This window comes from Nerophis ophidion, linkage group LG06, assembly GCF_033978795.1.
Source record: "Nerophis ophidion isolate RoL-2023_Sa linkage group LG06, RoL_Noph_v1.0, whole genome shotgun sequence".
Taxonomy (NCBI): domain Eukaryota; kingdom Metazoa; phylum Chordata; class Actinopteri; order Syngnathiformes; family Syngnathidae; genus Nerophis; species Nerophis ophidion.
The window spans coordinates 74,957,479-74,985,109 of record NC_084616.1 but is presented as its reverse complement, the minus strand read 5'-3'; the positions used below and the strand labels follow the sequence as shown (position 1 = coordinate 74,985,109).

At 43.8% G+C, this 27,631-nt stretch overlaps 2 protein-coding genes across 2 annotated transcripts in view; both read right to left on the bottom strand.

Annotated features, from left to right (window-relative positions):
• rhoab (ras homolog gene family, member Ab) overlaps positions 1 to 9,355 on the bottom strand; it is a 39,303-nt gene extending 29,948 nt beyond the window's left edge. The window contains exon 1 of the mRNA XM_061904840.1: positions 9,197 to 9,355. The gene's annotated coding sequence lies outside the window, so the exon portion shown is untranslated. The remainder of the gene's footprint in view (positions 1 to 9,196) is intronic.
• A 1,181-nt stretch (positions 9,356 to 10,536) lies between these two features.
• Positions 10,537 to 27,199, bottom strand: tmem115 (transmembrane protein 115). The gene is made up of 4 exons (XM_061904839.1): positions 26,829 to 27,199; positions 24,063 to 24,679; positions 19,673 to 20,037; positions 10,537 to 13,726 (listed from the first exon to the last, which is right to left on the bottom strand). The coding sequence occupies exons 2-4, from the start codon at positions 24,552 to 24,554 to the stop codon at positions 13,444 to 13,446; spliced, it is 1,140 nt and encodes a 379-aa protein (XP_061760823.1). The 5' UTR covers positions 24,555 to 24,679; positions 26,829 to 27,199; the 3' UTR covers positions 10,537 to 13,443.
• Positions 27,200 to 27,631: the final 432 nt, after the last annotated feature.

The window sequence follows — 27,631 nt, the reverse complement described above, 5'->3', positions numbered from 1 at the left end:
TTCCAAGGGGCACTCAACTTTTGTTAATTTTTGGTTTAAACGTTATACACCTTTTTACCTGCACACTGCCTCCCACTGTCATCTGCATATTATGATCACGACAAACCATCGTCGTCTCACACGACGTTCACACAACCTTTATGGTTTTTACAACTTACGTATAAAATACTACACAGTCTAGCTCCATCCTATCTTGCCGATTGTATTGTACCATATGTCCCGGCAAGAAATCTGCGTTCAAAGAACTCTGGCTTAATAGTGATTCCCAGAGCCCCAAAAAATGTCTGCGGGCTATAGAGCGTTTTCTATTCAAGCTCCAGTACTATGGAATGCTTTCCCGGTAACAGTTAGCGATGCTACCTCAGTAGAAGCATTTAAGTCATTTGTATACTTTACCCTTTAAATAAACCCCCTTTTTAGACAAGTTGATCTGCCGTTTCTTTTCTTTTCTACTCCTAACCTGTTCTTGGATCCACTATGGACTGGACTCTCACACTATTATGTTAGATCTAATATGGACTGGACTCTTACACTATTATGTTAGATCCACTATGGACTGGACTCTCATAATATTATGTTAGATCCACTATGGACTGGACTCTCACTACTGTTAGATCCACTATGGACTGGACTCTCACTATTATGTTAGATCGGAGTGGCGCAGTGGGAGAGTGGCCGTGCGCAACCCGAGGGTCCCTAGTTCAAATCCCACCTAGTACCAACCTCGTCACGTCCGTTGTGTCCTGAGCAAGGCACTTCACCCTTGCTCCTGATGGGTGCTGGTTGGCGCCTTGCATGGCAGCTCCCTCCATCAGTGTGTGAATGTGTGTGTGAATGTGTAAATGTGGAAGTAGTGTCAAAGCGCTTTGAGTACCTTGATGGTAGAAAAGCGCTATACAAGTACAACCCATTTATCCACTATGGACTGGACTCTCACTGTTATGTTAGATCCACTATGGACTGGACTCTCACAATAATATGTTAGATCCACTATGGACTGGACTCTCACAATATTATGTTAGATCCACTATGGACTGGACTCTCACTGTTATGTTAGATCCACTATGGACTGGACTCTCACAATATTATGTTAGATCCACTATGGACTGGACTCTCACTGTTATGTTAGATCCACTATGGACTGGACTCTCACAATATTATGTTAGATCCACTATGGACTGGACTCTCACAATATTATGCTACATCCACTCGATGTCCATTGCACTGGTCGCCCTAGGGGAAGGGTCCCCACATCTGCGGTCCTCTCCAAAGTTTCTCATTGTCCCATTGGTTTGAGTTTTTCCCTTGCCCTGATGTGGGATCTGAACCGAGGATGTCTGTGTGGCTTGTGCAGCTCTTTGAGACACACATATACATATATACACACATATACATGTGGCTATATGAATAAACATTGATTGATTGATTGATTGACGTGTTCCCGACATCTACAAAACAATTAGCTACCGGCTGCCACCTACTGATATCGAGGAGTATAACATGGTTACTCTGCCAAACTCTAGACAGCACCGAGACATTATTTGCAGATTTAAAGGCCTACTGAAACCCACTACTAGCGACCACGCAGTCTGATAGTTTATATATCAATGATGAAATATTAACATTGCAACACATGCCAATACGGCCTTTTTTGGTTTACTAAATTGCAATTTTAAATTTCCCGCGAAGTATCCTGTTGAAAACGTCTCGGTATGATGACGCGTGCGTTTGACCTCTCAGGTTGTAGCGGACATTATTTTCCAGCCCGATCCAAACTATAAGTAGTCTGCTTTAATCGCATAATTACACAGTATTCTGGACATCTGTGTTGCTGAATCTTTTGCAATTTGTTCAATTAATAATGGAGAAGTCAAAGTAGAAAGATGGAGGTGGGAAGCCTTTAGCCGTTAGCCACACAAACACACGGTGTTTCCTTGTTTAAAATTCCCGAAGGTGAAGCTTTACTATGGAACAAAGCGGTCAAGCGAACATGGATCCAGACTACATGTCAACCGGCAGTTTTCAGTGAGAAAAATGGTGGTAATAAGTCGGCTCTTACCGTAGTTATGAGCGGAGATGACGTCCTCCTGCAGCAGCTGCTGACTATTACCTCCTCCCACCGGACACACTGCGGTCACCACACCCCTCCGACTTTCAGGTACTAGATAATCTCACTAAAACACTGGTAAAACAATAAGCAGATAAGGGATTTTCCAGAATTATCCTACTAAATGTGTCTAATAACATCTGAATCGGTCTCACTGCCCTTGCCTTTTTTTTTTTTTAGTCCTTCACTCTCAATATCCTCATCCACGAGTCTTTCATCCTCGTGGCTATGATTGTAAAAAATGTGAGGAGATCTACAACCCGTGACATCACGCGCACTTTGTCTGCTACTTCTGGTACAGGCAGGGCTTTTTTATTAGCGACCAAAAGTTGCGAAAAAATAAAATAAAAAGCGAAGGCTCAGGGCGACGGCAGTGAGCGTTTCAGATGTAATTAGACACATTTACTTGGATAATTCAGGAAGATCCCTTATCTGCTTATTGTTTTAATAGTGTTTTAGTGAGATTATAAAGACATACCTCGAAGTCGGATGGCTGCGGTGAACACGCCAGTGTCTCAGAGAGAAGCCAAGCTCACAGCTGCCTTTTTTGACAGCTACTGCAGGAGGACGAATAATCCACTGATGTCTCTGGTAAGATATATATCACAATTTTCCCATCCAAAAACATGCTGGTTGACGTAGAGAAACATGTTCGCTTGACCGCTTTGTGTTAAAGCTTCACAACAAACAAAGAAACACCGACTGTGTTTCGGTGCTAAAGACAGCTGCAATCCACCGCTTTCCACCAACAACATTGTTCTTTATAGTCTCCATTATTAATTGAACAAATTGCAAAATATTCAGCAACACAGATGTCCAAATTACTGTGTAATTGCGCGGTGAAAAGAGACAACTTTTAGCCATGAGTGGTGCTGGGCTAGTATGTCCCCTCCAACCCGAAACGTCACAAACACGCGTCATCATACGCGTCATCATTCCGCGACGTTTTCAACAAGAAACTCCGCGGGAAATTTAAAATTGTAATTCAATAAACTAAACCGGCCGTATTGGCATGTGTTGCAATGTCAAGATTTCATCATTGATCTATAAACTATCAGACTGCGTGGTCGCTAGTAGTGGGTTTCAGTAGGCCCTTAAGCCTACACGAACTCCATGATGTTCAGGGATGAATAGTCTCTCCTATTGCTATTGTACTATTTTTCAGCTATAGTTACATTAATCATTAGTAATGTAGCAGCCTAGTTTTGAATGGCAGGGTCCCTGCTATCACATGTTGATACAAATATAACATTTACATAATAAAAAGTCAACTACAGGCTTCCCCAATGCAGTAATAAATTAAGCATGATGAGTTGACTTGAAACTGTTTAATGTTGCACTTTTTATATGTAGAAGAAAAGTTGTGTCATTTTATTTAATCAAAGCAACAACTTGGGCAGTTTAATGTGGATTAACGTGGGCAGGATTATTATAGTGTTCCCAATGTTAAAAGGATCAAGCCATTGTTTACAAATTTGGTAAATAACCAAAAATGTATATTTTATTGTTTTCTTACTGTATCGAAAATGAACAAAACCGTGACCTCTAAACCGAGGTACGTACCGAACCGAAATTTTTGTGTACCGTTACACCCCTACTATATAGTCATTTTCTATATTGCACAGAGACAAACCCGCGATTTATATCGTATATCGCCCAGCCCTAGGAGATTAACATGGTTACTCTGCCGAACGAGACAGCACCGACACTCAGCAACGGCACATTATTTGCGGATTTAAATACTGCTTCTCAATCTCCCATGGCAGACCAGCCTGTATCTCACGCCGCGGCACAGTGGTTGAAAAACACTGCCCCAGACAATAAAAAAGGACATATTTCAAGTCAATAGAGGGGTCAGCAGCACAAGGAGAATTGTGTCCTTTCCTATGAGAGCTCCCAGTATAAACCAGTTTTTAAAGACCTACTGAAAGCCACTACTAGCGACCACGCAGTCTGATAGTTTATATATCAATGATGAAATATTAACATTGCAACACATGCCAATACGGCCTTTTTAGTTTACTAAATTGCAATTTTAAATTTCCCGCGAAGTGTTCTGTTGACGCGTGCTTATGACGTTATTGGTTGTAGCGGACATTTTATTCCAGCACCACTCACGGCTAAAAGTCGTCCGTTATAATCGCATAATTACACAGTATTCTGGACATCTGTGTGAATGAATCTTTTGCAATTTATTCAATTAATAATGGAGACTACAAAGAAGAAAGATGTTGGTGGAAAGCTGTGTATTTCGGCCGGCTGTTGCAACACAAACACAGCCGGTGTTTCTTTGTTTGTTGTGAAGCTTTAATATGGAACAGAGTGGTCAAGCGAACATGTTTCTCTACCACATATCAACCGGCAGGTTTCGGTGAGGAAATTGTGGTAATATGTCGGCTCTTACCGTAAACGTGAGCGGAGCTTGTGTCGTTCTTCCTGCAGCTGTCAAAGAGGCAGCTGCGACTGTCTTGGCTCCTCCATGGCAGAGACACTGGCGGTCACCACACCCCTCCGACTTTCAGGTATGACTTTATAATCTCACTAAAACACTAGTAACACAATAAGCAGATAAGGGATTTTCCAGAATTATCCTAGTAAATGTGTCTAATAACATTTGAATCGCTCTCACTGTCCTCGCCTTTTTTTTCCTAGTCCTTCACTTTTAATATCCTCATCCACAAATCTTTCATCCTCGCTCAAATTAATGGAGAAATTGACGCTTTCTCGGTCCGAATCGCTCTAGCTGCTGGTGGCTACGATTATAAACAATGTGAGGAGCTCTACAACCCGTGACGTCACGCGCACATCGTCTGCTACTTCCGGTAAAGGCAAGGCTTTTTTATTAGCGACCAAAAGTTGCACACTTTATCGTCGATGTTCTCTACTAAATCCTTTCAGCAAAAATATGGCAATATCGTGAAATGATCAAGTATGACACATAGAATGGACCTGCTATCCCCGTTTAAAAGCCTACTGAAATGAGATTTTCTTATTTAAACGGGGATAGCAGGTCCATTCTATGTGTCATACTTGATCATTTCGCGATATTGCCATATTTTTGCTGAAAGGATTTAGTAGAGAACATCCATGATAAAGTTTGCAACTTTTGGTCACTCATAAAAAAAGCCTTGCCTTTACCGGAAGTCACAAACGATGACGTAACGAGGGTGAGGGCTCCTCACATTGTTTTTAACGGGAGCCTGCAGCAGCACAAGCTATTCGGACCGAGAAAATGACAATTTCCCCATTAATTTGAGCGAGGATGAAAGATTCGTGAATGAAGACATTGATAGCTAAGGACTAGAAAAAAATAGAAAATAAAAAGCGATGGCTCCGGGCGGCGGCAGTGTGAGCGTTTCAGATGTAATTAGACACATTTACTAGGATAATTCTGGAAGATCCCTTATCTGCTGATTGTTTTAATAGTGTTTTAGTGAGATTATAAAGACATACCTCGAGGTCGGATGGCTGCGGCGAACACGCAGTGTCTCAGAGAGAAGCCGAGGAGCCAAGCTCCTAGCTGCCTTTTAAACAGCTACTGCAGGAAGACGAATAATCCAATGATGTCTCCGGTAAGATATACATCACAATTTTCCCATCCAAAAACATGTTGGTTGACGTAGAGAAACATGTTCGCTTGACCGCTCTGTGTTAAAAACAAAGAAACACCGGCTCTGTCTCAGTGCTAAAGACAGCAGCAATACACCGCTTTACACCAACAGCATTGTTTTTTATAGTCTCCATTATTAATTGAACAAATTGCAAAAGATTCAGCAACACAGATGTCCAGAATACTGTTTAATTGCGGGATGAAAAGAGACGACTTTTAGCCGCTAGTAGTGCGCTGCGCTAATATTTCCTGACAGTCCGTGATGTCACGCGCCTGCGTCATCATTCCGCGACGTTTTCAACAAGAATCTCCGCGGGAAATTTAAAATTGCAATTTAGTAAACTAAACGCGGCCGTATTGGCATGTGTTGCAATGTTCATATTTCATCATTGATATATAAACTATCGGCCTTCACGGTGGAAGAGGGGTTAGTGCGTCTGCCTCACAATACGAAGGTCCTGCAGTCCTGGGTTCAAATCCAGGATCGGGATCTTTCTGTGTGGAGTTTGCATGTTCTCCCCGTGACTGCGTGGGTTCCCTCCGGCTACTCCGGCTTCCTCCCACCTCCAAAGACATGCACCTGGGGATAGGTTGATTGGCAACACTAAATTGGCCCTAGAGTGTGAATGTGAGTGTGAATGTTGTCTGTCTATCTGTGTTGGCCCTGTGATGAGGTGGCGACTTGTCCAGGGTGTACACCGCCTTCCGCCCGATTGTAGCTGAGATAGGCGCCAGCGCCCCCCCGCGACCCCGAAAGGGACTAAGCGGTAGAAAATGGATGGATGGATGGATGGATATAAACTATCAGACTGCGTGGTTGGTAGTAGTGGGTGTCAGTAGGCCTTTAAATAAGAAAATCTCATTTCAGTAGGCCTTTAATTACTGGTTTGCAAGAAATATTTTCAACCCAAACAGGTGAAACGACAATCTCCCATGGCACACCAGACTGTATTTCACGCCGCGGCACAGTGGTTGAAAAACACTGCCCCAGACAATGTGAATGTGAATTATATTTATATAGCGCTTTTTCTCTAGTGACTCAAAGCGCTTTACATAGTGAAACCCAATACCTAAGTTACATTCAAACCAGTGTGGGTGGCACTGGGAGCAGGTGGGTAAAGTGTCTTGCCCAAGGACACAACGGCAGTGACTAGGATGGCGGACGCGGGAATCGAACCTGCAACCCTCAAGTGCTGGCACGGCCGCTCTACCAACCGAGCTAAACCGCCCCAATAAAAAAGGACATACCGTATTTCCTTGAATTGCCGCAGGGCATATATTAGGGGCCTGCCTTGAATTACTGCCGGGTCAAACTCGCTTCCCAAAATAATTAGCGCATGCTTAGTATTACCGCCTGGTCAAACTCGTGACACTTCCCCTGTCATCATTTGCAAAATGGAGGAGGCTGATTTCAATACCGGTAATTTCCATCCATCCATCCATCTTCTTCCGCTTATCCGAGGTCGGGTCGCGGGGGCAGCAGCCTAAGCAGGGAAGCCCAGACTTCCCTCTCCCCAGCCACTTCGTCTAGCTCTTCCCGGGGGATCCCGAGGCGTTCCCAGGCCAGCCGGGAGACATAGTCTTCCCAACGTGTCCTGGGTCTTCCCCGTGGCCTCCTACCGGTTGGACGTGCCCTAAACACCTCCCTAGGGAGGCGTTCGGGTGGCATCCTGACCAGATGCCCGAACCACCTCATCTGGCTCCTCTCCATGTGGAGGAGCAGCGGCTTTACTTTGAGTTCCTCCCGGATGACAGAGCTTCTCACCCTATCTCTAAGGGAGAGCCCCGCCACACGGCGGAGGAAACTCATTTGGGCCGCTTGTACCCGTGATCTCATCCTTTCGGTCATGACCCAAAGCTCATGACCATAGGTGAGGATGGGAACGTAGATCGATCGGTAAATTGAGAGCTTTGCCTTCCGGCTCAGCTCCTTCTTCCCCACAACGGATCGGTACAACGTCCGCATTACTGAAGACGCCGCACCGATCCGCCTGTCGATCTCACGATCCACTCTTCCCTCACTCGTGAACAAGACTCTTAGGTACTTGGGGCAGGGTCTCCTCCCCAACCCGGAGATGGCACTCCACCCTTTTCCGGGAGAGAACCATGGACTCGGATTTGGAGGTGCTGATTCTCATTCCGGCCGCTTCACACTCGGCTGCAAACCGATCCAGTGAGAGCTGAAGATCCCGGCCAGATGAAGCCATCAGGACCACATCGTCTGTAAAAAGCAGAGACCTAATCCCGCGGCCACCAAACCGGAACCCCTCAATGCCTTGACTGCGCCTAGAAATTCTGTCCATAAAAGTTATGAACAGAATCGGTGACAAAGGGCAACCTTGGCGGAGTCCAACCCTCACTGGAAACGTGTCCGACTTACTGCCAGCAATGCGGACCAAGCTCTGACACTGATCATACAGGGATCGGACTGCCACAATAAGACAGTCCGATACCACATACTCTCTGAGCACTCCCCACAGGACTTACCGAGGAACACGGTCGAATGCCTTCTCCAAGTTTGAAATCGCATAAAGGGAAGAAGATTCAGAGCTATTCAGCAGGATTTAAGGTCCAAGCTTACATCACACTCAAATTTTTACTGCATACCTTTGGTAAGTGCCGGAGTGAAAAGAGGTTTTGAAATAATTAGCGCATGCTTACTTTTACCGCATGCCTTTGGTAAGCGCAGGAGTGAGAAGGAAATACGGTATTTCAAGTCAACAGGGGAGTCAGCAGCACAAGGAGAATTGTGTCCTTTCCTGTTTAAAGCAGTGTTTTTAAAGCAGCCTGCCACTGGGTGGGTCAGCAGAAAGATGGCGTCATCGCTGAGGCAACAGATGGCTAGTGTGTCCGCAGTGGAAGAACGCGTGGGTGGCCTCAATTCAAATTCACCACCCGAAGAAGACCACATTAAACACGCCTGTGACATATTAGTGATGGACGGCAACCATGGGGGGTCAAACCTTACTACATGTGACAGGCGTTACATTTGACAATATCAGCCGGCTCCACCGCCGATTATCAGACTGTACGGTCAAGATAAAAATGAAACGTTTTAAATTTGACAGTATAATGAAAAAATACGTTTTTTTCTCAAGTGAATGTAGACTTTATGAAAAAGTCAAGGAGCCGCCGGTTCGGTGGGGAAAATAGCCTCTTTGTTTGGCTACGGCCGTTTCGCCAAATTAGGCCGACGTTCATAATTCGATTTTAAAACACACTATTAATTCTAACATCATACTTTATCCTTAGAAAAAATGTTGTTAATGTCAGCAAGGGTCCTGCATTTAAATTAGCGCACTTCCACGTCAAGAGTCTAACTGTCAGGAAAGTGCGGAAGCGGCATAAGGTCGTTCAAGTGGGGGAAGCTAAATGAGTTAGCATCGGCTAACCCCTCGCTGAACTTCCACAACAATTCTCCCCCGCTCCAAACAAGACAATACAAATAAACACATCTGCATACCCGGGAGTAAGTTTACCTGCGGTTTGTGCGGACAGAGTCGCGTATTCGGCGGCGGAGAGTCTCTCGCTGACGTCAGCCTACAGCAGCCTCTCTCGGTCTCTGAGGCGCGAGTGCTTTGCTCGACGAGAGCGCGCAGGGAAGGGTATGGAGGGGTGGCGGGCGCGCGCGCCGGAGCCACACCTGCGCGGGCACGTTAGAGCGGACGATAATGAAGGCGCTCGTCACGTGACGACTAAATAATGGGGAATGTGGTTATTGGTGAATGTGCGCATGTGCCACATTTGTGAACAGGTGAAACACTGCGGCTGTTTTTTTTTTTTTGTTATCTGAGCAACGCAAACTTTGTTCGGTGGCAGTGCAAATTTGCGCTTACTGCCCCATCTAGTGGCCAGTTTGGGTATTTTTTTTTACTGCTCCATCTAGTGGCCAGTTTGGGTATTTTTTACTGCTCCATCTAGTGGCCAGTTTGGGTATTTTTTACTGCCTCATCTAGTGAATTATATTTTGTGAATTATATTTTATATAGCGCTTTTACTCTAGTAACTCAATGCGCTTTACATAGTGAAAACCCAATAACTAAATTACATTTAAACCAGTGTGGGTGGCACTGGGAGCAGGTGGGTAAAGTGTCTTGCCCAAGGACACAACGGCAGTGACAAGGATGGCGGAAGCGGTGATCGAACCTGCAACCCTCAAGTTGCTGGCAAAGCCGCTCTACCAACAGAGCTATATTTCTTTACTGCCCCATCTACTGGCCATTTTGGGTATTTTTTTACTGCTTCATCTAGTGGCCATTTTGGGTATTTCTTTTACTGCTCTATCTAGTGGCCAGTTTGGGTATTTAAAAAAAATAATAATATGTATTAAGCAGTAATAAGTCTTTTTTTTTCTCTACTTTTAACGCTTAAGTCAGATGCAGATTTAAAGTATGCATCCATTATAAGGTTTCTTTTCCATGTTTTTTTGTTTGCATTTAAGCGTTTTTTGTCGAAAATGACTTTTTTTTTAAATTTTTTTACAAAATATGCAATAATTTTCACAAAACTCATTGTTAAATGGGAATTTTTTATGTGAATTGAAGCCTTGACTCGGTTAGTAATTCATTTAAGTGATTTTGATTAATTATCATTTAAGCAATGACAGCTTTAAATAAAACAAACATGCATTGCAACTTTTTCTAGTTACAGTTAACTTGTTTGCTATTTTATACCACCTTTTTGCAGCCCTTTGAGACACTTGTGATTAAGGGCTAAATAAATAAACTTTGACTTACCAATTTTCTTTTTTTGTGCATTTTGGACAACCGCTGACAAAGTGTGTTCTCACCTGTAATATTTACTCAACATAACACACACCTCATACAATGGCCTTTTTATTTTATGTACAGAAATATATTGTAAACTAAAACTGCAAGGTGTGCAACATACAGAGAGAAAGTCCCATCAAGGTGAGATTCAGATAGGTTGAAGAACAGGTAAAAGTGTACAAACAAAATGAACGAAGAGGGAAAAACCTGCTGCTGTGCTATTTTGATGAACCAACATAGAGAACTGTTAGGCATACTTTCCTTAGCTGTGTCATCAACATCATATTGGCTTCATCACAACAAAAGTATTTCATTTCGGGAGGGACAAGCGGTATAAAATGAATCGCTGGATGGATAATTGTTTATTTCTGGTTTCTTTCTCTTACTGATATCTACAAACCCCGTTTCCATATGAGTTGGGAAATTGTGCTGGATGTAAATATAAACAGAATACAATGATTTGCAAATCCTTTTCAACCCATATTCAGTTGAATATGCTACAAAGACAACATATTTGATGTTCAAACTCATAAACTTTTTTTTGTGAAAATAATCATTAACTTTAGAATTTGATGCCAGCAACACGTGACAAAGAAGTTGGGAAAGGTGGCAAAAAATATTGATAAAGTTGAGGGAATGCTCATCAAACACTTATGTGGAACATCCCACATGTGTGCAGGCTAATTGGGAACAGGTGGGTGCCATGATTGGGTATAAAAACAGCTTCCCAAAAAAATGCTCAGTCTTTCACAAGAAAGGATAGGGCGAGGTACACCCCTTTGTCCACAACTGCGTGAGCAAATAGTCAAACAGTTTAAGAACAACGTTTCTCAAAGTGCAATTGCAAGAAATTTAGGGATTTCAACATCTACGCTCCATAATGTCATCAAAAGGTTCAGAGAATCTGGAGAAATCACTCCACGTAAGCGGCATGGCCGGAAACCAACATTGAATGACCGTGACTTTCGATCACTCAGATGGCACTGTTTGCCATCTGAGCGCCGTCTTTTTCATGGACGCCCCTGCTTATTTCAGCAAGACAATGCCAAGCCACATTCAGCACGTGTTACAACAGCGTGGTTTCGTAAAAAAAAAAAGAGTCCGGGTTCTTTCTTGGCCTGCCTGCAGTCCAGAACTGTCTCCCATTGAAAATGTGTGGTGCATTATGAAGCGCAAAATACGACAGCAGAGACCCCGGACTGTTGAACGACTGAAGCTCCAGATAAAATGTTAAATTTCCCCCAGGGATCAATTGAGTACTTTCTATTGTATTCTATTCTAAAACAAGAATGAGGAACGAATTCCACTTTCAAAGCTTCAACGTTTAGTTTCCTCAGTTCCCAAACGTTTGAGTGTTGTTAAAAGAAAAGGTGATGTAACACAGTGGTGAACATGCCCTTTCCCAACTACTTTGGCACGTGTTGCAGCCATGAAATTCAAAGTTAATTATTATTTGCAAACAAAAAATAAAGTTTATGAGTTTGAACATCAAATATATTGTCTTTGTAGTCCATTAAATTGAATATGGGTTGAAAAGGATTTGCAAATCATTGTATTCTGTTTATATTTACATCTAACACAATTTCCCAACTCATATGGAAACGGGGTTTGTAGAATAGAGGGAAAAAGCAAAGAGAAGTGAAACCACTGATTAGTAGCAAAAACAGCAATATTCACACTAATTTGGCACCATGAAACCGTAATTGTAACTCCAAATTTGAAGCATTAATATTCTCTCCATGACTTTGTGTTGGTTGGTTGGAGGAGACACAAATGAGCAACAATGGCCAGCGTGATCCTCTAAAAGGCACAATAAATTAAGGAGGTTGAACAAGAAGATGGGACAATTTCCATGGCTTGGATCCTCTGGTTTAAATCAGTCCAAACTATTTTTCTTTTCTGCAGTCCCTACACACAAATTTGTAATCCCAAACAGAAACAATCACTTTGTAATTAATTTATTGAATGAGGAGCATTTCTGCTTTCTGTGCAATGTGAATTTATTCGCAAAGCTAAAAAACAAATGTGGTTTTAGTTGGGTTTTTTTTTTTCCTGATCTGACAATATCATGATTCAGGCAGGAAAAAACAATTACAAGAGAATCAGAAAGTAAAATCAGAGAACAATACATTGAATTGTTGCTGTCTGGGGTAAAATGGCAAAAATAAAGATGCTTTTTTTCCCATTCCAACCATAAAGTGGAGTTCATGGAAGTTTAGATTCCAAAAACTCAAACAGGATTCACCTAACGCTGACATTTTACAAATGACAGAGTGCAAATAAAGCAAACAAGACTGTGACTGCAGCTCTCCTCTATTAAACCTGCTGTTTTTGTTTTGTTTTTCCAATGATCTTGTTTGTATCAAACCGATATAAGAGTGAAAGACCCCAAAAAGGACTGCAATAGTTGAACAGCTATTGCTAAACCTGGCAGCGCTCTACAACTTAAACAGCATAGTCCAGAATGACCTGGAGTCAGACTTGTGCAGGAGCAGGTTTCAAAGTGGTAAACAAACCTCGGACAAAAGAAACAAGCAGTTTTCTGGTGTCCTGCAAGTGTGACACTCCAGGAGAAAAGGCAGCAAAGGAACACTTGGTCCAGAATATTCTCAGCTGGCACTTTTTTTTTCTTCCTTTTGTTATTCAAAGAGCATCTCTCTTTTCTTTACTAGCTGTGTCGCCAAACCTCCAAAATCCCCAAAGTCCAAGCCAGAGGTCTGGCAAGTACGAACTCTTCCTTGCGGCCGCTCAGACACAGATGAGGAAATTGTACATCCGATTTGCCATTGGTTTAAAAAGCAGGAGGACGCGGCGCCCGGTGCCGTCAACGCAACATCCCGCCTCTGAGGCTTCAAGCAGGACGAGGTGACGACACGTGTGAAAGAGAAAAAGCCATCTGGACGTCAGAGAGTGTCCCATGGCTGAATACATCCCAGTCATGGTGCGCCTTAGGTGGGTTACGACCTGGATGGTGCGTCCTCGAAGCTGATGATGCTCGACTCCGGGTTGGGCTGCGCTCCTCCGCTGTGCGACATGGAGGAGGAGGAGAGGGACATGCCCAGGAGTCCCCCCGATGTTGGTCTGGGAGTGGAAGAGGGAGCGTCACGCGGGAGGAGCGGCTCCATGTCTGTCCTGACCTCGTTGTCCTCCTCGTCTTCTTCGTCGTCGTCCATGCTGGGCCAGGCGGACTGGTCCTCCACGCGCTTTAGACGCTCGTTCAGCGCCTTGAGGGCCAGTTGTCTAGGGAGGAAGACGGCAGAAAAGGTCAAGTCTTCACTCCTAGACATTGTTATCAACAATCAATCATCCATCCATCAATTTTCTACCGCTTATTCCCTTTTGGGTCACTGGAGCCTATTTCAGCTACAATCGGGCAGAAGGCGGAAGAGACCCTGGACAAGTCGCCACCTCATCGCAGGGCCAACACAGATAGACAGACAACATTCACACTCACATTCACACACTAGGGACCATTTAGTGTTGCCAATCAACCTATCCCCAGGTGCATGTCTTTGGAAGTGGGAGGAAGCCGGAGTACCTGGAGGGAACCCACACAGTCACGGGGAGAACATGCAAACTCCACACAGAAAGATCCCAAGCCCTGGATTGAACCCAGGACTGCTCAGGACCTTCGTATTGTGAGGCAGACGCACCAACCCCTCTTCCACTGTGCTGCCCACCCAATTAATCATCCATCCATCCATCTTCTTCCGTTTATCCGAGGTCGGGTCGCGGGGGCAGCAGCCTAAGCAGGGAAGCCCAGACTTCCCTCTCCCCAGCCACTTCGTCTAGCTCTTCCCGGGGGATCCCGAGGCGTTCCCAGGCCAGCCGGGAGACATAGTCTTCCCAACGTGTCCTGGGTCTTCCCCGTGGCCTCCTACCGGTTGGACGTGCCCTAAACACCTCCCTCAGGAGGCGTTCGGGTGGCATCCTGACCAGATGCCCGAACCACCTCATCTGGCTCCTCTCGATGTGGAGGAGCAGCGGCTTTACTTTGAGTTCCTCCCGGATGGCAGAGCCCCTCACCCTATCTCTAAGGGAGAGCCCCGCTACCCGGCGGAGAAAACTCATTTCGGCCGCTTGTACCCGTGATCTTATCCTTTCGATCATGACCCCAAGCTCATGACCATAGGTGAGGGTGGGAACGTAGATCGACCGGTAAATTGAGAGCTTTGCCTTCCGGCTCAGCTCCTTCTTCACCACAACAGATCGGTACAACGTCCGCATTACTGAAGACGCCGCACCGATCCGCCTGTCGATCTCACGATCCACTCTTCCCCTACTCGTGAACAAGACTCCTAGGTACTTGAACTCCTCCACTTGGGGCAGGGTCTCCTCCCCAACCCGGAGATGGCACTCCACCCTTTTCCGGGAGAGAACCATGGACTCGGATTTGGAGGTGCTGATTCTCATTCCGGCCGCTTCACACTCGGCTGCGAACCCAATGAATCAATCAATGTTTATTTATATAGGTAGCCCTCAATCACAAGTGTCTCAAAGGGCTGCACAAGCCACAACGACATCCGCGGTACAGAGTCCACATAAGGGCAAGGAAAAACTCACCCCTGTGGGACGTCGATGTGAATGACTATGAGAAACCTTGGAGAGGACCGCATACGTGGGGAGACCAAAAACAATTTGCGTCGAGTGGGTCTAACATAATATTGTGAAAGTCCAGTCCATACTGGATTTAACATATTAGGGAGAGTCCGGTTCATAGTGGGGCCAGCAGGAGACCATCGCAAGCGAAGACGAACCAGGAAAGATGAGGTCATCTACCTAGGTTCCATTCTAGAGGCTTATCTTTCCTGTGATAAAATGGCAATCAAGGTACCGCATTTTCCGCACTATAAGGCGCACCTAAAAACTTCAAATTTTCTCAAAAGCTGACAGTGCGCATTATAATCTGGTGCACCTTATATATGGACCAATATTGAGCCACAATAAGCGGTAGAAATGGATGGATGGAGGTCTCGCAACTACAGTAAGCAGCCGCCAGCTTCATTTTCCCCCGCAGAAGAAGTCCGCTTCTTCTTCTACGGTAAGCAGCAGTCTACCATATTTCCCCCTGCAGAAGAAGAAGTGCCCTTCTTATTCTACAATAAGCAGCAGTCTACCTTATTTTCCCTCGTAGACACTAATAAGGTTAGTAAATCTCTGACCTGTCCTGAGGACATTAAAGGGGAACTGCACTTATTTTTGGAAATTTTGCCTATCGTTCACAATCAAGATGATGGATGGATTTTTTTTTCATGCATTCTAAATATTAAATTAACGGAAATAAAAGTAGGCTTACAGCGGAGCTAATGGGCGGGAGGTCCTCTATTTTGCCCATAGAGTCCAATAAATAACCCAACACCACCAAGATTCAATTTACATTTTGTGACTTTAATATTAACCAAGTATTAGTAATATTGTTATTATAAGCGCTAACGCAGACGAACAAATCATTGCATAACGAGGGAGTCGGCACCACGCTGGCATATTTCTTTAAAAACATTGATGTGAGTCACAGTGTGTCCTCAGAGAACCCTCTGTAAACACGCGAGGGTGAGCCAAAGAGGATGTCCTGAGAAGAGCAAACGGCCGTAACAAAGGCACATAAAAAAATACCAGTATGGCGGTTTTGTCTCAAATATATACCACTTTCTAAAATATACCGGTATTAAGTGCAATACCGGTAAATCGCACAGCCCTAAGATTACATATATACTTACATTATGTACAGTACAGGCCAAAAGGTTGGACACACCTTCTCATTCAATGCGTTTTATTCATTTTCATGATTATTTACATTGTAGATTGTCACTGAAGGCATCCTTTTTTTTTTTTTTTTTTTCCCCCAAGATGGCGCTGCTGTAGTGGCTGCTGTAGGCAGGACCTCTGTGCTCTTGTGTCATCCTTTTGTGTTTCCCTCTTGTTTTCATGTCTTATTATATTTTTTTGCCTTTTGAGTCCGGGACCCTTTGGGACTGTGTGACAAGGGGTGGCACTTTCGTGACCTCTGTGGTGCTTTTTTTGTGGACTTCTGGATCTGCCTCCCAGGAGCCTTTTGGCCATGGAGACCAGCTGCTGGGTCTCTGCCACACCGGAGTCGGTTTGGAGGGACTGGCGGAGATGCGGATGAGGGGACAGGACTGCAGAGTTTGGAGGGACTGGAGGAGGTGCGGATGAGGGGACAGGGCTGCGGAGCTAGCACTGAGCGCTGGGACGGAGAGGCTTCGCGGTGTCTTGGCTGGGTGAGCAGGTGTCGTAAGAGTTAGTGCTGCGAGGGATTCTGGGTATTTGTTCTGTTTTGTTTATGTTGTGTTACGGTGCGGATGTTCTACCGAAATGTGTTTGTCATTCTTGTTGGTGTGGGCTCACAGTGTGGCGCATATTTCTAACAGTGTTAAAGTTGTTTATACGGCCACCCTCAGTGTGACCTGTACGGCTGTTGATCAAGTATGGCTTGCATTCATTTGTGTATGTGTGTAAAAGTCACATATAGTGTGTGACTGGGCCAACACGCTGTTTGTATGGAAGAAAAGCAGACGTGACGACAGGTTATAGATGAACCTAAAGGCACGGCACCGATAATGTTGTCCGGGTGGAAATTGGGAGAAATTCGGGAGAATGGTTGCCCTGGGAGATTTTCGGGAGGGGTACTGAAATTCGGGAGTCTCCCGGTAAAATCGGGAGGGTTGGCAGGTATAGCTCATCGAGAAAATGCCAAGAGAGTGCAAAGTAGTAATCAGAGCAAAGGGTGGCTATATTGAAGAAACTAGAATATAAAACATGTTTTCAGTTATTTCACTTTTTTTTGTTAAGTACATAACTCCACATGTGTTCATTCATAGTTTTGATGCCTTCAGTGACAATCTACAATGTAAATAGTCATGAAATAGAAGGTGTGTCCAAACTTTAAGCCTGTAGTGTATATCTTAATGGAAGTGTTTGGGTGACTTGTAAGAGCCTTGTCGGCGGAATTGTGTGGCTCCAATAGGCTCCATTGTAAGCAAACTTTTGATCAGATTTAATATTTAAAATACATATAAAAAACATCCATCGTCATCATAATGATTGTGAACAATAAGCAAAATCCCCCAAAAAGCGCATTTTTAAAAAGAAAGACCATTAGCTAAAGTGCAGTACCATATTGAGGCCTTTGGTGTTTCGTTCATTTCCTTACTCATGAGTTAAAGTTAGGTTTCCCACATAAACCACCTCCACCAGTGACATCATGGAAGGTTCCGGTAGCATCTCTGGTTTATTCCATGCCCAAGAGGATTAAGGCAGTGCTACTGTAGAAAACAGTTGGGTTCATACTTTACTTGTGTTGCCTCCTATTTAGACAACATTGGCTCCGTGTAGAGTTGTGCGATATAGACAATGTACGATATAAATGATTTAAATTTGGCCGACGATAGAGCGTTTTAGTGGTTAGAGTGTCCGCCCTGAGATCGGTAGGTTGTGAGTTCAAACCCCAGCCGAGTCATACCAAAGACTATAAAAATGGGACCTATTGGCTCCCTACTTGGCACTCAGCATCAAGGGTGGGAATTGGGGGTTAAATCACCAAAAACAGTACAAGGGCGTGGCCACCGCTGCTGCTCATTGCTCCCCTCACCTTCCAGGGGGCGAACAAGGGGATGGGTCAAATGCAGAGGACAAATTTCACCACACCTAGTGTGTGTGTGTGTGTGTGTGACTATCATTGGTACTTTGACTTTAACTGTCCGATAATGGATTTTTTTGCAGATATCCGATATTGTCCAACTCTTAATTGCCGATATATACAGTCGTGGAATTAACACATTATTATTATGCTTAATTTTGTTGTGATGCCCCGCTGGATGCATTACACAGTGTAACAAGGTTTTCCAAAATAAATCAACTCAAGTTATGAAAAAAAATGCCAACATGGCACTGCCATATTAATTATTGAAGTAACAAAGTGCATTATTTTTTTTTAAACATGCTTCAAAAGAGCAGCTTGGAATTTGGGACATGCTCTCCCTGAGAGAACACGAGGAAGTTGGGGGGCAGCGGGGTTGAGATGGAAGGGTAGGGGGTAGCGGGGGGTGTATATTGTAGCATCCCGGAAGAGTTAGTGCTGTAAGGGCTTCTGGGTATTTTTTATGTTGCGTTAAGGTGTGGATGTTCTCCCGAAAAGTGTTTGTCATTCTTGTTTGGTGTGGGTTCACAGTGAGGCGCATATTTGTAACAGTGTTAAAGTAGTTTATATGGCCACCCTTAGTGTGACCTGTATGGCTGTTGACCAAGTATGCCTTGCATTCACTTGTGTGTGAAAAGCCATGGATATTATGTGATTACATTTTAAAGCATTTATCAGCCGATAATATCGGCAGTCCAATATTATTGAACATCTCTAGTTACATCGTGAAAATGCATGTTCCAATCTAATCCACATTTCCAAAAAAACAATTAAAGTTCCAAAAAGTGCTGCACCGTAGTTAACACACACTTTTAAAAGGATAAAACTCAGGATAGTCAAGTGTAAAAAACATTTAACTAAAAAAAATAAATAAGAAAATTACAGGTCGTTTCTGGGCTCTTATGGTAAACAACTAAAATGAAAGTTTTGGGCACTGTTTTAAATAGATGCATATTTTGTTCAGAAAATGTTGTTTGATTGCACTAAAATCTTGAAATAGCCAAAAATGTGCCAGTTTTTAGACCAACTAAAGCTGTTGCCCTTTTTACTTCCATAAACACATGACGTCATGTCCGCATGCAGGTCAGATTGCATTCACATTAGATATCCCAATTTTTTTGTAATGTCAATGGTCACTAAAAAGATCTGATTTGACAAGAAAAATCGGAATTGGCAATTCGACGCCGCAGTGTGATCATAGTCTAAATTGAACAGTCACCCCAAAAATCTGAATCAAATTGAATTGTGAAGTGACCAAATATTCCAATCTCGAGTAGTATCAGTATATAGTAAATACTAGAGTGATTATGTCAGTATTTTAATATTTTTTAACTGTTTGAGTTAATGTTTACAAATTCAGAGAATAATTCCCTGGACACAAAGGACTGAAAGCAGACCTGTGTCAGCATTTTAAGTGGGAGAGCTTGCACAATCTCTGGCTAATTAAATACTATTTTGCCCCACTGTCTAACAAAGTTTCATTTCTACCGAACTGCCCCTTTTAATTCAGATTGGTCGTTTCTTCTCACCTCCTCCTCTCTGCATCCTGTGGGTCTGTCCCCGGCAGGCTGATGGTGATGGACGACGGCGCCCCCACGTCGTACCTCTTCACCATCTTCCTGCACACCTTCACCTTGACCAGGGTGGCATGGACGAGCCCCGCCAGCAGACCCACCACCGGCTGCAGTGCCTCGGGGAAGAAGCTTGCGAAGGCGAAGTGGTCAGACATGTCCCCGCGGCCCCGGCTGTGCCTCTGGTAGAAGCGCAGGTAGACCCAGCCGGAGAAGGCGCCGTAGCTGTACGCTGCCAGGGGGGCGGAGCTCTCCAGCAGCCCTGAGAGACGCAGTAAGGCCAAGAGGAGGAGGACCAACGCCGGGGCTGCTTTGAGCCTTACCTGGTAATTCAGAAAATAGGGATCATAAATCTTGTGAGGAAAAACTGCTATAGATACAAGGAAGTCACTCAGTGAATTGCAAAGGAAGAACCTCCACTTTCCGCTCTCTAGCATTTTAAAGAGCAATGATGACACGTTCTAGTGCAGGGGTAGGGAACCTATGGCTCGGGAGCCAGATGTGGCTCTTTTGATGACTGCATTCGGCTCTCAGGTAAATTTGAGCTGACTCTGCTTAACACGATAAATAATGAATAATTCCACTTGTAATCAGTGTTAAAAATGATGTTCAAAATATAAAACATCCTCGTGCATTTTTAATCCATCCATCCATTTACTACCGCACCTGTTCAAGAAGTTGCGTTGATGGTAAGAAGTTATTTATTTATTATTGGTTAGTGTGGGGCTTGCCCTCCTGGGGGTTCTTCGGACCACCAAGAACCGACATGAAACCCTGTTTCAGGGTTACAGTATTGTTTCATTTTTCAATAAGTCTCTCAGTTGCTTTCCAGCAATTGTCTTTTTCTCTTTCGTTCCCGCTCGCGCTCTGGCTCCAGCACCAACCCCGTCTCTCCTCCTGGCTGCTGCTTATAACAGAGCGACAGGTGATTAGATAACAAGGCCCAGGTGGGCCGTCTACGCGCCTGTCGCTGATTTCGAGGCCGGTCCTGGCAACACCCTGCTTCGCTGCAGGCCCGCAGGCCACGCCCCCTCCACAGTTAGCTTCAGAATAACAATGTTATTACAAAGAATAATAGACCTATTATACTCTAGAAATGATAGTCTTACTTAAAAATGCACGCGTTTAGTTGTGTTCAGGGTTAAAAAATATTTTACGGCTCTTACAGAAATACATATTAAAATATTTGGCTTCTTGGCTCTCTCAGCCAAAAAGGTTCCCGACCCCTGTTCTAGTGTGTCGTACAGGACTGTGGGTGCTGTTAAGTCATTGTTCAATTTGCATAATTGGCCATGGCGCATATATTCTCTTTCATTACAAGGTGACACATATATTTTATATCAAGTAATCATAACAACATTACAGCTTTCTTTCATTAAAGTATTCCATTTTACATGTTTTCATAAAAAAAAAACAGCCCTTAACAGCACTATGAATACCCCTGGTTTACGTATGTTTCCGAACCATGTGGTCTATGCACCGTCACTAGTCAAAGGTTGGTTAAACATGTTCCACAGCGAGAGCAAGCCTGGACCAGGTATGCTCACTGCTAACCTAACCACTGCGCTAACTTTAAACAACATCAAGAAACAAGTGTTTAGTAAACTTTAAGTGACAGCAGAAAGAGGCATGTGATTTGAACTTAGAAAATAAGCCGGGGGACTGGAGACCGCAGGTGCCCTGGTGGGGGTACAAGGGGGGCGAGCCCTCCCAAAGCTCCTGGTTTTTCCAGCAATTGAACATGCAAAAATGTGCAATAAAATAAAACCATTTAAAGATGTTTTATTGTTTAAATAATTGAAAAATCATCAACAGAGTTTACGTAAATACATACCCCATTCATCCTAATGAATCACTATGTCTGTTTCAGTCACTATGTTATTTAGTCACTACATACAATTTGTGCTCACATCCACAGGAACCACATAGGTTAGCCTACTCCAGTGGTTCTCAACCTTTTTTCAGCAATGTACCCCCTGTAAAACATTTTTTAATTCAAGTACCACCTAATCAGAGCAAAGCATTTTTGGTTGAAAAAAAAGAGATAAAGAAGTAAAATACAGCACTATGTCATCAGTTTTTGATTCATCAAATTGTATTTAAGTGCAAAATATTGCTCCTCTGTAGTAGTCTTTCTGCAACTACTTGGAAAAAATATATAAAAAAATAACTACATTTTTTTTTTAAAAATAAACAAGTGATTAAATTATAAATAAAGATTTCTACACATAGAAGTAATCATCAACTTAAAGTGCCCTCTTTGGGATTGTAATAGAGATCCATCTGGATTCATGAACTTAATTCTAAACATTTCTTCACAAAATGAGAAATCTTTAACATCAATATTTATGGAACATGTCCACAAAAAAATCTAGCTGTCAACACTGAATATTGCATTGTTGCATTTCTTTTCACAGTTTATGAACTTACATTCATATTTTGTTGAAGTATTATTCAATAAATATATCTATAAAGGATTTTTGAATTGTTGCTATATTTAGAATACATTTTAAAAATCTCACGTACCCCTTGGCATACCTTCAAGTACCCCCAGGGGTGCGCGTACCCCCATTTGAGAACCACTGACCTACTCTATACAGTATTTACAACCTTACTAAATTGGCCCCAGTGCAGGGGTCCGGAACGTTTTTGGCTGAGAGAGCCATAAAAGCCAAATATTTCAAAATGTATTTCCGTGAGAGCCATTTAACATTTTTTAACACTGAATACAACTAAATGCGTGCATTTTTAAGACCAACATTTTGAGAGTATAATAAGTCTCTAATTGTTTTTAACAACATTGTTATTCTAAAGTTAACCAATAATAAATATAATACTTCTTACCATTAATGCGACATCTTGGACAAGTGCGATAGAAAACGGATGGTTGGATTAAAATGCATGAGAATGTTTTCTAATTTGAACCTTATTTTAAACACTGTGATTACCAGTAAATTATTAATTACTTATCGTGTTAAGCAATGTCAGCTAAGATTTATCTGAGAGCCAGATGCAGTCATCAAAAGAGCCACATCTGGCTCTAGAGCCATAGGTTCCCTACCCCTGCCCTAGTGTGTAAATGTGAGTGTGAATGTTGTCAATCTGTGTTGGTCCTGTGATGAGATGGTGACTTGTCCAGGGTGTACCCCGCTTTCCACCCAAGTGCAATTGGGTGGAAAGCCGGTAAGTGACAAGCAGTAGACAATGGATGGACAGCTAGTGTTCACTTCACAACCACAGGTGGTTCATCTAGTTATTGACATTATTTACACATTACTTTGGCATTTTTGCTTTGAGGACTCTGACATGAGCCTTCCTGGCTAATTTCTGAGAAGCTTGCATTTTCTTTTTTGTTTCTGCTAGAGTGGATTCTGCCTTAGGTTTTATAGCCTATTTATGTCTCTTCGACTCCCTCTCCACTTCTAACTGCTCCAAATGCAAAAATAAAGAGTACAAACAATGTTTATTCTATTAACTAACATCCTTTATCAGAATAGCCATTTATAGCATGAAATAAGTGAAGTGAAGTATATTTATAGAGCGCTTTTCTCAAAGTGACTCAAAGCGCTTTACGTTGTGAAACCCAATATCTAAGTTACATTTTTTTTTAAACCAGTGTGGGTGGCACTGGGAACAGGTGGGTAAAGTGTCTTGCCCAAGGACACAACGGCAGTGACTAGGATGGTAGAAGCGGGGATCGGACCTGTAACCCTCAAGTTGCTGGCACGGCCGCTCTACCAACCGAGCTATACAGCTCTGATAACAAATATCTCTTAAATGTCATAATATAAACAGTAGAAAAAAATGAACAAAATGTCTGCTATTGTCTTGTTCTAAAACACCGATGATAATGAAAGTTAGCATTTACACAAGCTATACTGTAGCAAAAATAATCACACGTCTGCCACAATCATGTGAATTAAATCTTCCATGACGAGAGCAGTTTTCATTTGGACTTATATGGTAAACAACCAAAATGAAGTTATTTGAATGACTTTTACATAATATGTTAGGTTAACATAGCAGGCACCTTCTCAGTTGGTTATTTATGCCTCATATAACGTACACTTATTCAGCCTGTTGTTCACTATTCTTTATTTCTTTTAAATTGTCTTTCAAATGTCTATTCTTGGTGTTGGATTTTATCCAATAAATTTCCCCCAAAAATGCGACTTATACTCCAGTGCGACTTATATATGTTTTTTTCCTTCTTTCTTATGCATTTTCGGCTGCTGCGACGTATACTCCGGAGCGACTTATAATCCGAAAAATACGGTAAAAGTAAAATTGCACTTATTGTGGCCAAAGAAACTTAGTGTCAGTGCATGTCTGATATTGATAACCTCACCTGTGGAACTCTGAGCACCGTCGTATCGCCCATGGTCTGCTTCAGCGCCACCAGGACACCTCCCAGAAAGCCAGCCCCTCCATGGACGCGGACCGCAAACAAGAAGTCCAGGTTAAAGGTGGCCGCGTAGGTGAAGAGGTAGGAGAGGCCCGCTAGAAGGCCAGCGGATACATTTACCACGGCGAAAAAGATCAGCAGTTCCAGCGCGCCCCACAGAGGCTCCAGCAGGCGCCCACAAGTCATTACGGTGCCCACGTTGGCCGCCACGCCCCACACATGCTGCTCCACCAGCCCATGGGTGACGAGCGTCCACACCCAGAAGTTAGGAGGAAAGAGATAACCCGGGGTGATCCCCAGTGCGTACGACGTGTCCACAGCCCAGGAGAGCAGGTAGAGGAGAACCACCAGGGCACTTATGGCCTTCACCACCACGCTGGTGCTGGCGAGCGCGGCCAAGAAGTGCTGTCTCGCCACGGGCAAGTAACGATTCATTTTTTTCCGGAAGATCCCTCCAAAGACGATCAAGGGCAGTCGGGGTCAGGTTAATTAATAGCAGGTGGCGAAGTGAGACTTGAAGGTCCAGACACCACCACGCGCCTCATTTCTCTGGGAGTGACCTTTGGAGAGAATGCAAAGTTAAGCTGACGAGCTGATTTGATTACTTTGTTCAACAGAAGCAACGGCTACACAAATACATACAGTGCCAAGAAGGCAGAGACTAATAAGACAAAAGTTGTATTTTTTATCTTAATGATCTACATAATATTGGTTATATGGTCGAGGATTCTGTGGTTTATCCGTTATACAGTGCTCAAGAGTGGAAAAACACAGAGGCTACATCATCCCTACAAGCCTATTTTGCAGGTTTCCCCACTCGTTAAGGGATTTTAATAAAATAAAAATAAATGAATAAAATGACGAGCAAGGAAACCTGCGAAACAGGCTTCTAGGGATGATATAGCCTCTCTGTTTTTTCCTGCCCTAACACATCAATCCATCCATTTTTTCCCGCTTGTCCCTTTTGGGGTTGCGGAGGTGCTGGAGCCTATCTCAGCTGCATTCGGGCAGAAGGCGGGGTACACCCTGGACAACACAGATAGACAGACAACATTCACACTCACATCCATCCATTTTCTACCGCTTATTCCCTTTTTTGGGGTCGCGGGGGGCGCTGGCGCCTATCTCAGCTACAATCGGGCGGAAGGCGGGGTACACCCTGGAAAAGTCGCCACCTCATCGCAGGGCCAACACAGATAGACAGACAACATTCGCACTCACATTCACACACTAGGGACCATTTAGTGTTGCCAATCAACCTATCCCCAGGTGCATGTCTTTGGAAGTGGGAGGAAGCCGGAGTACCCGGAGGGAACCCACGCATTCACGGGGAGAACATGCAAACTCCACACAGAAAGATCCCGAGTCTGGATTTGAACCCAGGACTGCAGGACCTTCGTATTGTGAGGCAGACGCACTAACCCCTCTTCCACCGTGAAGCCCCTTTCACACTCACATTGATAATATATTTAGTTTTTATCCTGTAAACCAGTGGTCCCCAACCACCGGGCCGTGGCCCGATTGGTACCGGGCCGCAGAAGAATTTCTTATTAAAAAAAAATATATATATATATATATATATTTTTTTTTTTTATCAAATCAACAAAACAAAACACAATATACACTTACAATTAGCGCACCAACCACATAAACCTCCCTTTTTCATGACAAAAACGTCCCTTTTTCATGACATAAAAGAAAAAAAATAAAATAAAAATAATCAATCAATGTTTATTTATATAGCCCTAAATCACAAATGTCTCAAAGGACTGTACAAACCATTACGACTACGACATCCTCGGAAGAACCCACATAAGGGCAAGGAAAACTCACATCCATTGGGACGCCAGTGACAATGATGACTATGAGAACCTTGGAGAGGACCTCAAACGTGGGCAACTCCCCCCCCTATTGGGGACTGAAAGCAATGGATGTCGAGCGGGTCTAACATGATACTGTGAAAATTCAATCCACAGTGGCTCCAACACAGCCGCGATGTTTGTTTATGTTTGCAGGGATATGGTGAAAACTCTCAGCCCCAAAATACATACCACCTTCCAGGGACTACCTGGCAAACAAGAAGAATCGGAATCGAGAATCGTCAGGAATCGGAATCGAAACAAAGAATCGGAATCGTTCGAATTCAAACAATACCCAACCCTACCCTTATGTGGGCTCTACCGAGGATGTCGTTGTGGTTTGTGCAGCCCTTTGAGACACTAGTGATTTAGGGTAATATAAATAAACATTGATTGATTTAGTGTTGCCAATCAACTTATCTGTGTTGGCCCTGCGATGAGGTGGCGACTTGTCCAGGGTGTACCCCGCCTTCCGCCCGATTGTAGCTGAGATAGGGGCCAGCGCCCCCCGCGACTCCAAAAGGGAATAAGCGGTAGGAAATGGATGGATGGATTGATGTTTGTCAGCGTAATTTAACGTCACCACGTCAATGCTCGCACTTTTTGCACCATTCTATCGGCAGACATACCAACAACACGTTTGAGGTGATAAAAAACAACGCAATGTGGAGCAAACTATTAATCAATGGAAGCAGTTTCCCAAAAAGATGCGTGTTTTGGACAAGCTGGGGAAGCTAATGCTAATGTTAGCTCGCTGGCTAAGTGAAAGTGTGCAGCGTCCGCTAGCAGGGCTGTAATATCACGAGGGAGTCACGTTAGGAGATCAAGCAAACAACTCGTCATTTTTAACCTGGTGAATCCAACGCCGTCGACGGAGCTCCGGTCGGGGTCCTCTGCACCCTCTCGGCCCGGCGACATCTACCTGGGCGAGTCCGAGGATCTCCCCCCGCCTTCCACAGCAACAGGCCTTCAAAACACAACACGCCGGACACACTTCAGACACAGCGACACAAAACAAAAAAGGCGGTGTCGTCAGAATATTCCTAACGCTTCCTCGGCCTGGTTTGTGTATTTAAATGTGTCCTTTGTCTCCTGGAATGTGGAAAAGGAGAGATAATTACTAGCTGGACGAGTTGTCCTCCTGTCACTAACTGCACTCAACGGGCTTCGCGCAGCCTGCCTGCCACAATCATCCCGTGCAAAAGGCGTCAAGTCACGTAATACTAGAGCATGCTGGGAAATGGAGTTCCATACCAATAGCTGCCCACACGTTTGCCTGTAGTTTTTCTCTTCGCGTCATACCAGGTGTCTTCAACTTTCAAAAAGAAAATGAGAAATGCTTTGCACTTTGTTATATATATATATATATATATATATATATACATATATATATATATATATATATATTTCTCCAATGTCCCACTCTACCCTGTGGAGGGGGTCTGGTCCGATCATGTACTGCTCGCCTGTGTATCGGCTGGGGACATCTCTGCGCTGCTGATCCGCCTCCGCTTGGGATGGTTTCCTGCTGGCTCCGCTGTGAACGGGACTCTCGCTGCTGTGTTGGATCCGCTTTGGACTGGACTCTCGCGACTGTGTTGGATCCATTATGGATTGAACTTTCACAGTATCATGTTAGACCCGCTCGACATC